The following is a 12,907-nucleotide window of genomic DNA, read 5'->3' on the forward strand; positions in this document are numbered from 1 at the left end:
CGTCTCTCTGTCTCTGGTTGACTATCTCTGACTCTGGTCTATCTCTGTCTCTGGTTGACTGCCGGTCGTCTCTCTCTGTCTCTCTGTCCATCTGTCTCTTTCTCTGGTTGTCTGTCCCTCTCTCTCTCTCTCTGTGTCTCTGTCGCCGTCTGTCTCCCTCTGTCCATCTCTCGGTCTCTCCCGTCTGTCTCTGGTTGACTGCCGGTCGTCTCTCTCTGTCCTTCCCGATCTCTGCCTGCCTGTCTCTGTCGTGGGCTGCCCCCTTCCCCCTGTCTCTCCCCGTCTCCCTGCCTGCTATCTCTGCCATCTACGCGTCTCTGTCTCTGTGGCTGTCCGTCTGGCTGGCCGCTCCCGTCTCCGTCCGCCTCTGTCTGATGGGGCTGGTCGCGATGTAGCTGAGAAGCGGCCTGGCCTGGGAGTCAGAGGACGTGGGTTCTAATCCCGCCTCGGCCACGTCTCTGCTGTGGGACCTGGGGAAAGCCCCTTCGCTTCTCTGTGCCTCAGTTTCCGCATCTGTAAAATGGGGATGAAGCCTGCGAGCCCCCAGCTGGGACAAGCTGCTTAGCTGGTACCTACCCCAGCGTTTAGAGCGGTGCTTGGCGCGTAGTAATCACTCGACAGATACCATCGTCATCATTGCTATCATTATTATTATTATTATTAAGAATAATAAATGTGGGTGGGTGGGTGGTTGGAACGTGACCCCGAGCACTCCCCGCGCCCAGGTCGGCCGGAGCAGCGAGCGGGTCCTGTCGACTGGTCCTGTCCCGGCCGAGGGATGCGGGACGGGGATGCCCGGGGACCCAGTGATGCCCGAGGCTGCCCCGGAGTGGGCACCGGGGGTGGTTGGCAGGGGGTGAGGGGGTGAGGAGGTGAGGGGGGGGGGGGGGGTGGTCCTCAGGCAGGAGGTGATGGGCGCAGGGGCGATGGGTGACGGCGTGGCCGCGGGGGGTTGGTCCTGCCCGGCGGGGCCGGGCTGCTGCTGTGGAGGTCGCCCTCTCTGCTCTGACCGACCCTGACCCCAACCCCGACCCCCGGGGTGGGGCTCTCACTCATTCGCTCGTACTTATTCAACGCCTACTGCGGGCAGGGGACCGTACTAAGCGCTTTCCCGAGAAGCAGCACGGCCTGGTGGCCAGAGCCCGGCCGCCAGAAGGCCACGGGTTCTAATCCGCGGTTTGTCCGCTGCGCGACCTTGGGCTGCCGACTTCTCTGGGCCTCAGTTCCCTCCTCTGTAAAAGGGGGACGGAGACTGCGAGCCCCGGGCGGGACGGGGCCGGCGTCCGACTCCATTGGCTTGGGCCCGCCCCGACGCCTAGTACGGCGCCTGGCCCCCTAGTAAGCGCTTAACAAATACCAGAACCATCTCTCCTCTTTCTCCGCCTCGTCCTCCGCGGCCGCTCTTGGGCTTCTGCCCGTTGGCCCGAGCAAGGCCCGGTCTCGCCCTCCGCGGCTTCGGGGTTTTCGTTGAGGGGGGAGAACCCCCCCTCCGAAATTCGTTGCGGAGGCTCCCGCACTTCCCCAGAGGCGGCCTTTCGTTGCCGCACGCCTTTCCCCGCGAAGACATCGGCCGGGACACAAGGCACCACGGGCTCCTTTCCCACCTTTATTGCCATCCTCGCCCAGGAAAACACGCCGACTCCGCTAAATTAAAAATAAACGGCTCTGATAGAAAAAAAAAACCAGTACAAAAAGAACCCCAAAACGGGGGGGAAAAAAAAAGGTGTGTGGGGGGGGGAGGGGGGTGGTAGAAACGGTAGCAAACACTCCATAATAAATACCTGTCCTAACGTCAACGGAGCCAAAGAGAACAAAACGAAATCTTTCGTCCCGGGGGGTTGGGGGGGGATCTTTTGGTGTTTCTGTCTTCTCCGGGGGGCCGGGGTACGGGCCCCGGGCGTGTGCGGGGTTTGGCGGGTGGGGGGGCACCCCGGATGGAGGGGGAGGGGGGAGAAGGCGGCATCCCGTTTCCCCGGCGACGGGGGGAGGTGCGGGATGCGGGGGGAGGGGGGTCGGCATCTCTGTCCGGCCCGGCCGGCCCGGGGGCGTCCACTAGCTGGCCTCGTCCGAGTCGCTGTAGTGGGAGCGGGGGGAGAACTCCCCGTCGCTGCGGTGGGAGCGCGGGGAGGCCTTGCGGCCGCCGTCGGGGCCGGGCTGCAGCAGGGTCCCGGCCAGCGCCTTCTGCGCCACCATGGCCCCCAGGGCCCGCTCGTCGAAGGGGGCGAAGTGCAGAGCGTCTAGCGGCAGGGGGAAGCCCCCCGCGGGGGCCCCGGGGAAACGCGTCCTGCCCGGCCCGGCCGGGGGTCCCGGGGGCAGCGGCGGCAGGACCGATCCCGGGAGGAGCCCGGGCTCCGCGTCCCCGACGGGAGCCGCGGCGGGGGCGGGGGCCGGGCCGGGGGCGGCGGCGGCGGGGGCGGGCGCGGCCGCCTCGGGCCCCCGCAGCAGGTCGGACAGCGCGTTGATGTAGATCTGGGCCATCTGCAGCGTCTCGTACTTGGACAGCTTCTTGTCGTTGTTGAAGGACGGGATGACGTCCCGCAGCTGGTCGAAGGCGTGGTTGAGCCCGTGCATCCGTCGGCGCTCGCGGGCGTTGGCGGCCAGGCGCCGCTGCTTCTGCACCCCGGGGGCGGCGGGGGCGGCGGGGGCGGCGGCGGGGCCGGCGGCGGGGGCGGCGGCGGGGGCGGCGGCGGGGCCGGCGGGAGCCTCGAACGCCGCTCCGGCCCTGGCGCGGCCCGGTTCCCGGCCCCGCCGCCGGGGGGCGTCGCCGTCGGGGCGGGGCTGCGGGGGGCCCGGCCAGGGGTAGGCCGGGGCCCAGGCCCCCGCGGGCGGCGGGCGGGACATGGCTGGCTCGGCCGCCCCGGCTGGCGGCCGCCGACCCGTCTCCGGTTGCCCAAGGCGCCGCGGCCCTTTAAGGAGCGGCACGCGCCGCCGGCCCGCCGCCCCTCCCCCCGCCCCGGCCCTCGTGCCGCGCCCGCCCCCTCCTCGCGCCGGTCGCGTGGCGCCTCGGCCAATGGGCGGCGCCGCCCGGCGCGTGCGAGGAGCCAATCGGAGCCCGCCCGGCTCCCTCCCCTCCCTCCCCCCCCCTCGAAACTGGCCCCGCGCGCGCGCGCGGGCGGGCGGACCGGCGGGCCGGCGCGCGCGCCCCCAACTTTTTCTTTCTTTCTTTCTTTCTTTCTTTCTTTCTTTCTTTCTTTCTTTCTTTCTTTCTTTCTTTCTTCTTTCTTTTCTTTCTTTCTTTCTTTCTTTCTTTCTTTCTTTCTTTCTTTCTTTCTTCCTCCCTCCCCTTCCTTCTCTTTCTTCCCTTCCTTTCGCCTTCTCTTCTTTCTTTTCTCTCTATCCTTCTTTTCCCTTTTTTCTTTCTTTCTTTCCTTCCTCCTTTCTTTAGTTTTCTTTCCGTCTCTCCTTGTCTTTCTTGCCTTCTTTTCTTTTCTTTCCTTTCTTTTCTTTCCTTTCTTTCTCTTTCTTCCCTTCTTTTCGCCTTCTGTTCTTTCTTTTCTCTCTATCCTTCTTTTCCCTTTTTTCTTTCTTTCCTTCCTCCTTTCTTTAGTTTTCTTTCCGTCTCTCTCTTCTTGTCTTTCTTGCCTTCTTTTCTTCCTTTCTTTTCTTTCCTTTCTTTCTCTTTCTTCCCTTCTTTTTGCCTTCTCTTCTTTCTTTTCTCTCTATCCTTCTTTTCCCTTTTTTCTTTCTTTCCTTCTTCCTTTCTTTAGTTTTCTTTCCGTCTCTCTCTTCTTTTCTTTCTTTGCCTTCCTTCCTCCCTTTCTCTTTCTTCCCTTCTTTTTCTTTTCTTTCTTTCTTTTCCTTCCCTCCTCTCTTTCTCTTTTTTCCCTTTCTTTTTCTTTCTGTTCTTTCTTTCTTCCTTCTTTTTTCCTTTCTTCTTTTCTTTCTTTTCCTTCCTTCCTCTCTTTCTCTTTCTTCCCTTCTTTCTTCTTTTCTCTCTTTCTTTTCTTTCTTTTTCTTCTCTCTTTTTTTCTTTTCATTCTTTTCCATCCTTCCTTTCTTTCTTTCTTTTTCTTCCCTTCTTGTTTCCTTTCTGTTCTTTCTTTCTGTTCTTTCTTTTTCCTTTTCTTTCTAATCTTTCTTTTCCCTTTTTTCTCTCTCTCCTTCTTCCTTTCTTTCATTTTCTTTCTTTCTCTCTTTTCTTTTTTTCTTTTCTTCCTTTCTTTTTATTTCCTTCCTCTCTTTCTCTTTCTTCCCTTCTTTTTTCCTTTCTGTTCTTTCTTTTTTCTTTTCTTGCTATCTTTCCCCTTTCTCTTTCTTTCCTTCTTCCTTTCTTTCGTTTTCTTTATTTCTCTCTTTTCTTTTTTCATTTCTTTCTTTCCTTCTTCCTCCTTTCTTTTTCCATTTTCTTTCTTTTTTTCTTTCCTCCTTTCCTTTTTCCTTTATTTCTTTTTTCTTTCTTTTCCTTTCTGTCCTTCTTCTTCCTTTCTTCCTTTTTCTTTCTTTGTTTTTCTTTCTCTTCCTTTCTTTCCTTCTTTCTTTCCTTCTTCCTTTCTTTCTTTTCTTCCTTTTTTCTTTCTTTGTTTTTCTTTCTTTTCCTTCCTTTCATCTTTCTTTCTTTCCTTCTTTCCTTCTTCCTTTTACCTCCCCGCTCTCCTTCCAACCCCCCACCCCCCCGCCTTTTTTCTTTCAAGTCTCCAAATTCATATGTTAATCGAAGGGCCGTTACTGCCGCCCGAACTCCCGCGGAGCGAAGAACGGCTCCCGCCTCGCCATTCGATCAGATTTATGATGATGATGATGATGATAATAATAACAATAATAATAATAATAATAATGGTGTTTGTTCATTCAACAGTATTTATTGAGCGCTTACTCTGTGCAGAGCACTGGACTAAGCGCTTGGAATGGACAATTCGGCAACAGATAGAGACAGTCCCTGCCCAGCAACGGGCTCTCAGTCTAGAAGGAGGGAGACAGACAACAAAACAAAACAAGGAGTCGGGAGTCAATACCATCGAAATAGATAAGTAGAATCACCGATTATATTAAGCGCTGACTATGTGCCAAACACTGTATCGAGTGGGCAGAGCACTGAGACAGTACAGTACAGACTCGCCTCCCGCCCCTTTCGCCCTTCCCGCGTCCCCGCTTCATTACTATTATTAATAATAATAATGAAAAATCGTATTATTGAGCGCTTACAGTGTGCGGAGCACTGTAGTGAGCGCTTGCGAAAATACACTACAGACTCGCGTTCCTTCCCTTTCGCCCTTCCCGCGCCTCCGCTTCATTACTACTATCAGTAATAATATTTACAAACCGTGTTATTGAGCGCTTAATGTCTGCAGAACACTGTACTGAGCGCTTGGGAAAGTACAATACAGCCTCGCGTTCTTTCCCTTTCATCCTTCCCGAGCCTCCGCTTCATGAATATTATTATTAACAATAATCGTATTTATTGAGCCCTTATTGGGTGCCGATCACCGTAGTAAGCGCCTGGAAAAGTACAATACCGACTCGCGTTCCTTTCCTTTCGCCCTCCCTTACCGCGCCCCCCCCCTTATCATTATTATTATTATTGTTACTCATCGTATTTACTGAGCACTTTACTGTGTGCAAAGCACTCTACTCAGCGCTTGGGAGAGTGCAATATAACATCAAACACATTCCCTGCCCACAACGAGCTCCCAGGCTAGAGGAGGAGACCGACATTAATATAAATAAATAAATTACACATATATAGAGAGAGATCTAGACGCATGTGCCTTGGAGGAAGGGAGAGAGGACGGATGAAGGACCGAGTATGAGCGGAGCAGAAGAGAGTGGGGGGAATAATAATAATGTTAGTATTTGTTAAGCCCTTACTATGTGCCAAGTACTGTGCTAAGCGCTGGGGGAGATACAAAGTATTCAGGTTACCCCCATTTTAGAGATGAAGTAACCGAGGCACAGAGAAGTGAAGCGACTTGCCCAAAGTCACGCAGCTGATAAGTGGCGGAGCCTAGATCAGAACCCACAACCTCTGACTCCCGAGCCCGGGCTCTTTCCACTAAGCCACGCTGCTTCTCTGGGAAGAGGAGAGGAGAGCTCAGTCAGGGAAGGCCTCCTGGAGGAGATGGGCCTCCGATACGGCTTTGAAGCGGGGGAGAGCAATAATAACAATAATGATGATGATGGCATTTGTTAAGCGCTGACTATGTGCCAAGCACTGTTCTGAGTGCTGGGGGAGGGAATACAAGGTCATCAGGTTGTCCCACATGGGGCTCACCCTCTAAATCCCCATTTTCCAGATGAGGTCACTGAGGCCCGGAGAAGTAAAGTGACTTGCCCAGAGTCACGCAGCCGACAAGTGGCGGGGTCGGGATTAGCACCCAAGACCTCTGACTCCCAAGCCCGGGCTCTTTCCACTGAGCCACGAATGATCTGTCCGAAAGGAGGAGGGAGGCCGTCCCGGGCCAGAGGGAGGATGTGGGCCAGAGGTGGGCGACCACTTGGACGAGATGGCGTTATAGTGAGGTACAGCTGACCCTCCCCGACCCTTCGGCTGGTGGGCACCAAAGAACCCGCTGCCAAGACACCTGCACCCCTGGACTTATAATTATTATATAATTATTATTATTATCAGCTGGGCTTAGTGGAAAGAGCACCTGCTTGGGAGTCAGAGGACGTGGGTTCTAACCCTCCCCCTCCGCCACTTCTCTGCTGTGTGGCCTTGGGCAAGGCACTTGGCTTCTCTGTGCCTCAGTTCCCTCATCTGTAAAATGGGGACTGAAACTGTAAAACCCACGTGGGACAACCTGAGTACCTTTCATAATAATAATAATGACGATGGTATTTGTTAAGCGCTTACTATGTGCCGAGCACTCTGCTATCTCCCCCCAGCGCTTAGAACGGCGCTCGGCACCCAGTAAACGCTCAATAAACGCGACTGATAATAATCATCCTAATGATGACAGTATTTGTGAAGCGCTTAGTATGTGCCAAGCACCGTTCTATCTCTCCCCGGCGCTTAGAACGGTGCTTGGCACACAGTAAGCGCTCAATAAATACGATTGAGAATAATCATCATAACGATGATGGTGTTTGTTAAGCGCTTACTATGTGTCAAGCACTTGTCTGTCTACCCCAGCGCTTAGAACACAGTAAGCGCTCAGTAAATACGATTGATGATCGTAATAGTCATAATAATGATGGTATTTGTTTAGCGCTTTCTATGTGCCAAGCACTGTTCTAAACGCTCGAGAGAGCATAATATAACATTAAACCCAGTCCCTGCCCACAACGAGCTCCCAGGTAAACGGCGCGCGGGGCCTCTATATCTGCTCCCAAGGCTGGAGAGAGAGAAAATGTTATTTTATCGCCTCTTCCCCACCTCCCACCCCCCTCGCCCCCCTTAGCCAGTTTCGGGGTGCCCCCTCCCCTGCCAACGCCTCCTAGCCCAGAAATTTTCATCAGAGGGAGGGAGCATGAGTGTGGCCTGGAGGGGAGACCCTCGGCTGTGGGAATTAGGGGACGGACATATAGGATTAAACCTACGTATGTCCCCTAATTCCCTAATTCCCACGGCGTCCCGACGGGCCTCGGGAAAACCACTGCCTTCCCTCCTCTGTAAAATGGGGATTCACTCAGTCGTATTTTCTGGGCGCTTACTGTGTGCAGAACACTGTACTAAGCGCTTGGGAAAGTACACTAGAGCAATAAAGAGTGACAATCCTTGCCCACAACGAGCTCACCGTCCAGAGGATAATAGTAACGATGCTGCTGCTGCTGCTGATGGTATTTGTTAAGCACTTACTCTGTTCCAAGCGCTGTTCTAAGTGCTGGGGTAGATATAAGGTAATCAGGTTGTCCCACGTGGGGCTCACAGTCTTAATCTCCATTTTGCAGATGAGGGAACTGAGGCTCAGAGAATAATAATAACAATGGTGGTATTCGTTAAGCACTTTCTGTGCCAAGCGCTGTTCCAAGCGCTGGGGGAGATACAAGGCAATTAGTTCGTCCCACGTGGGGCTCACCGTCTTAATCCCCCTTTTGCAGATGAGGTAACCGAGGCACCGAGAAGTGAGGTGGGTTGCCCAAGGTCACACAGCAGACAAGTGGCAGAGGCGGGATTAGAACCCACGCCCGCGCTCACACCGCCGAGCCACTGTTGATACTTGTCTCTCTCCACCTCGCAGGGATGATGATGTGAGAGCCAAGGTATAAGGAGTGACGTGGCAGGTTGGGAAAAGCAAAATGCGAGGAGGTTTCCCATCATCGTGACCCCTAGTGCCTCCGACCGCAGCAAATCCTCCAGTTGGGCCTTCGTGGGCGTGTTCCCTCCCTTGGCCCTTTGGCTTGGCGCCCCCCGGGTTCGCGGCGATGCCCGGACGAGAGCCGAAGGAGGGGCCGCCGTCGTCCGGCCTGGGCTACTCGCCCACTGGCCCACTCGCCCACCCACCCACGAGGGCGCGACCGGGAGGCTTCTGCACCGTGCGGAAAAGCTCGGATCTCCCCCTTCGATATACCCGTTATACAGTTACATCGCCCTCTCCCAAGCGCTCAGTACAGTGCGTGGCCTAGGGACAAGAGCCCGGGCTTGGGGGGTCAGGGGTCGTAAATTCGAATCCCGACTCCGGCACCGGTCCGCCGTGTGATCTTGGGCAAGCCACTTAGCTTCTCTGCGCCTCGGTTACCTCATCTGGAAAGCGGGGACTCGAGACCGTGAGCCTCACGCGGGACGACCTGATTACCCTGCATCTCCCCCAGCGCTTAGAACAGTGCTCGGCACATAAATACCATCATTATTAAGCCCTCGATAAATACGGCTCGGCTTAGCCCCCCACGCGGTAGCGCTGGCATCGATTCGGCGTCCGCTGGACGGTGAGCGCGTTGTGAGCGGGCAATCCGTTGGATGCCCTACGGCGCTCTCCCCGGGGCTTAGTACAGTGCTTTGCACGCAGTAAGCGCTCCCCAAGTACGACTGCTCACACTAGGCGCCCAGGACTGGCTGGAGAGCGGCGGCTGCCGGGTCCGGGAGGCGGGCCCGTGGCCGGATTAGCTTCGAGGGCTTCTCAAATCCCCTTCAGAGCGCTGGGTTGGCACGGCCTCCTCTGGGCCTTTCGCGGGCTCGCTCTGGGTGTCACCCCCCTTCCCCTCCCCCTTACCGATTTCTTCTTTCAATCTTCTCCGCTGGAGCCACGAGGTGACAGCTCCGGGCTCGACAGCCAACAGCGTTGCCAGGCTGGCAGCGGCCCGCGGGGAGGTGGCGTTGGCACGGCCGGCGCGCGGGCCCAGCACGGGAGCCCGGCCGACAGAAAGGACGGGGAAGGGCACCGGTGCCCCGGGGCTCTTCGAAGCCCGAAGGCGCGGGGACTCTGCTCCCCCTGGGCGGGAGGCGCTTTCCCTTTCTGCTCCGGAGCCGCAGAGCCTCATCCTCCTCGCCCGGAACCGAGGCTGCCCGGACCAGGCCTGGTGGGAGCCCAGAACCGAGGCTACCAAGACTAAGGCTGGTTTGAGGTCAGAACCGAGGCTACCCAGGCCGAGCCTGGTAGGAGCCCAGGGTCTTCCCGGGCCAGGCCCGGTGGCAAACACGAAGCACAGGGGGTAGCTCTCCTGGGCCGTCAAGACGGATCAAACATCAGGGCGACCGGGACCACCCCAAGCCCCGTCTCCCCTGGAACCAGGTCCCACTCCGGACGGGGTCACCATCGGCCGTCCTCTACGGTCACGGGGAGTCGGTGTGGACGGTCCAGGACGGAGGGGGGCCGGATTCCGGGGCCGGGGCCGCCCCAGCCAAAGTGCATTGGCAGGGCCAACGTCATGGAGAGTCAGAGAGGCCACCGGGCGTCTTGACGATGTTCCCTTCTCCATCCGTCCCCATCTTGGTCACTTGTGCAGCTCCATCCAACGAAACTAGAAGAGGGTAAACTGAGCCTGTGGGCCCTGGATTGGCAGTGCGGTTGAGTTGAGGGGTGCGGGGGTGCGGGGGGGGGGGGGAGTTGCTTCTGGGTCTGCTGGTTCTCCTCGAAAACCTGGGGCCCGTGGTCTCTGGCAGCTGCCCACCTCTCCTCCTCCCCCATCTGCCTGCTTGAATTCTGGGGATCTGCAGGCTGTGGGTGGGAATGAGGGGGCAAAGCATGAATGCCGCCAGCCGTCGGGGTTTCTGAGGGGAGAGCACACAGCTGGGAAGCACGCTGGGCACCTCCCTACTGTTTCCTTGTCTCCACCTCCGGAGCGGTGACTACGAGATGGACCCCAAGGGTTAGGCTTGCTCGGGGGAAACGTGGCGGAGACAGGATTTCTAATAAAAAACATCTCCCCCCTTGCCCCTCCCCCCGCAGATCACGCCGACGGCCCAGGCCACGTTGTTGTTGAAGGCTGGGACAAAGGAGCCGGAGAATTTAGAGGGTTCTCTCTGGGCCGATGTGGACGACACAATGCGGCCCGGCCCGGACGCTGCAATGAATGTGTTTAGGCCCTAAGCCAGCATTTGGGAAACTTGACGGACAAAGTTGAGAAAATGAATGACCGGTTGATCCCCAGAGGGTGTTAGTGCATTAGTCATACCAGAAATGCTAAATGAGGTTTTAATTGCTGCCTTTCTGGCAGCTCCAGGAGAGGGACCCAGCACCGGCCGAGCTTCGAACTCCTCTGACCCGGGCCGAGGGGCTGTGGCATCTCCGGTGCTGGGCTGTGGAGGACAAATTCGATATTAAGGAAACACGATGCTGAGGGGACAATCGGTGTGAGCCTCTGCTGCTCGAGGACGGTTAATAACGACAACAACAATAATGACAATAATAACTGGGGTATTCGTTAAGCGCTTGCTATGTGCCAAAGCACCGTACTCAGCGTTGGGGTAGATACGAGATCAGCAGGTCCCACCCGGGGTTAACAGGCTAAGTAGGAGGGAGAACAGCCATTGACTCCCCATTTTGCAGATGAGGGAACAGAAGCAGGGAGAAGTGAAACGACTTGCCCAAAGTCACACATCAGGAAAGTGGCAGAGCCGGAATCAGAGCCCACGTCCTCTGATTCCCAGGCCTGTGCTTTTTCCACTAGCCCATCCTACCAAGCCCTGGGCCAATTGCCGGGATGGATAGAATGCAAACCCTGTAGTAGTGTACTCTCCCAAACGCTTAGGCCAGTGCTTTGCATGCAGGAGGCGCTCAATAAATACCATTGAATGAATGAATGAATCCCTGTCCCTCGTGAAACTCACAGCCGAAGGGGTAGGGAGAAAACTGAGGCACAGACCAGTCAAGTGACTTGTCCAGGGGTGAGGATCGTTTAGTATGTATAGCCCAACCTGGTCACTCGGCCTTAAAATGATCCTTCTCAAAACCGTGCGTTACTGGGGGTCGCCAGTTACCTCCATCCGCCCCTTCCTGCGTACGCCAGGCCTCTTCACATCAGGGTGTGGAAATTCAGACTCGTTTGCAGGTGACTGCCTTTCCTCCCAGAATAGACCCCAGAATAAGTTCATAATGAATGACATTTCTGTCCTTGAAAACATTCAGTCGGAATCAAGAGGGACAGTTTGACTTGGTCTAGATAATGCCTTCTCACTCAAGGTATCCGGGCCAGCCAGACGAGCCGCAAATCGTCTAGATGCGACTATGTAGTATATTGAAATTCCTCGGTTGATCTTTCAGAAGAAATATTCTGACTGGCTATGAGGGCGGAGATCTGCTGGAGGCTTCAGTGCTATTGATACACCTATCGCTCACAATGTCTTCTTGATAGTTTGTTTTTTCCGGCTGCTTGGACCCTGGGATATGCCCAGTCGATAAAGGAAATAAATCCCATGGTCTTCTGGGCCCCCAAGATCTCCACAGCAGGTTTGGGAGTAATGGAGGGGGGAGCAAACTTCTCCCCCCCTCCCAGGCCCCTTCCGTTCTGCGTTTTTCTCGCCACCTGGCAGGCTCCGTCGGATGAGGGCTTTCCAGTGGAGCTGACTGCGTCTGGGTACCTCCACGCCTCCCCACACCTGGCTCTTTGAGGTGCCTACATCTTAGGGGACTTAGCGACGGTAGCTGGGTTACCGGGAGAGCTGCCAGGAACACATGCCTGCTGCTGTTCCTCCCTGGGCCCGGACCCAAATAGTAACACCTCTGGAGCCCACTCCTGTCTGATGCCAGGGCAGGGGGGTTGAGGGGGTGGGGGGTGGGGGGAGAGCCCGACCCTCTGGGCCTTGAAAAGCCCGCCTCCCTGGGACCGACAGATCCACTCTCCTTGTTCATGTGAGAGAGAATGGAGGCCAGCTTTCTTTGGCTGAGAATGTGTCTACCGACTCTGGTATATTGTACTCTCCCAAGAGCTTAGCACACTGCTCTGCACATTGTAAGTCCTCGATGAATACGTTTGATGGATTGATGATTGATTTACCTCTCCTCTAGAGTAAGTCACTACTGGCCCCAAGCAGTGGGAAATGAGAGGCTGAAGATCCGCCAAAACCCAGGCCTCCTGTCAGGGTGACAGTCTGAGTGGAGGCCTATGGAAGCAGAGCACAGTCCTCCAGAGTAGACAGACCCAGATGCAACAACAGGCAGAGCAGACTCCTATGGCAGACAAGTCTTCCATTCATTCATTCAATCAATCGTATTTACTGAGCGCTTACTGTGTGCGGAGCACCACACTGAGCGCTTGGGAGAGTACAATAATTACAATGAAACAGACACATTCCCGGCCTGCGGCGAGGTCCAGCAGGAAGAGACGAGTGGGGAAGGAGGAGGCCAGCAAGGGAAGAGAAGGCTGGGCCGAAGACACAGAGGGGAAGGGAGACCACACAGGGAGAGATGGACAGGCAGAGAGCGGGAGACTTACCTTACCCAGTGCGCTCTGCCACATGCTGCCCCCGCTGCCTCATTCGGGGGCTCGGCAAGTGCCTCCTGCCTTGGCTGTCATCCCACTCCCCAGTTAGGAGGCAGAGCTGGGCCGTGGCGGGGCGGGGGAAGGGGGAGGAGGAGCACACTGACACAGTCGA

The 12,907-nt window shown here is 56.1% G+C and overlaps 1 protein-coding gene across 1 annotated transcript; it reads right to left on the bottom strand.

Annotated features, from left to right (window-relative positions):
* Positions 1-1,586: 1,586 nt before the first annotated feature.
* ATOH1 (atonal bHLH transcription factor 1) lies at positions 1,587-2,640 on the bottom strand (the record flags this gene model as incomplete). Its single annotated transcript, XM_029077115.1, has 1 exon — positions 1,587-2,640. A coding segment is annotated over one exon (588 nt), but the record flags the coding sequence as incomplete, so codon positions are not given.
* Between the last annotated feature and the right edge of the window lie 10,267 nt (positions 2,641-12,907).

Source organism: Ornithorhynchus anatinus, chromosome 12 (genome assembly GCF_004115215.2).
Source record: "Ornithorhynchus anatinus isolate Pmale09 chromosome 12, mOrnAna1.pri.v4, whole genome shotgun sequence".
Classification (NCBI taxonomy): Eukaryota; Metazoa; Chordata; class Mammalia; order Monotremata; family Ornithorhynchidae; genus Ornithorhynchus; species Ornithorhynchus anatinus.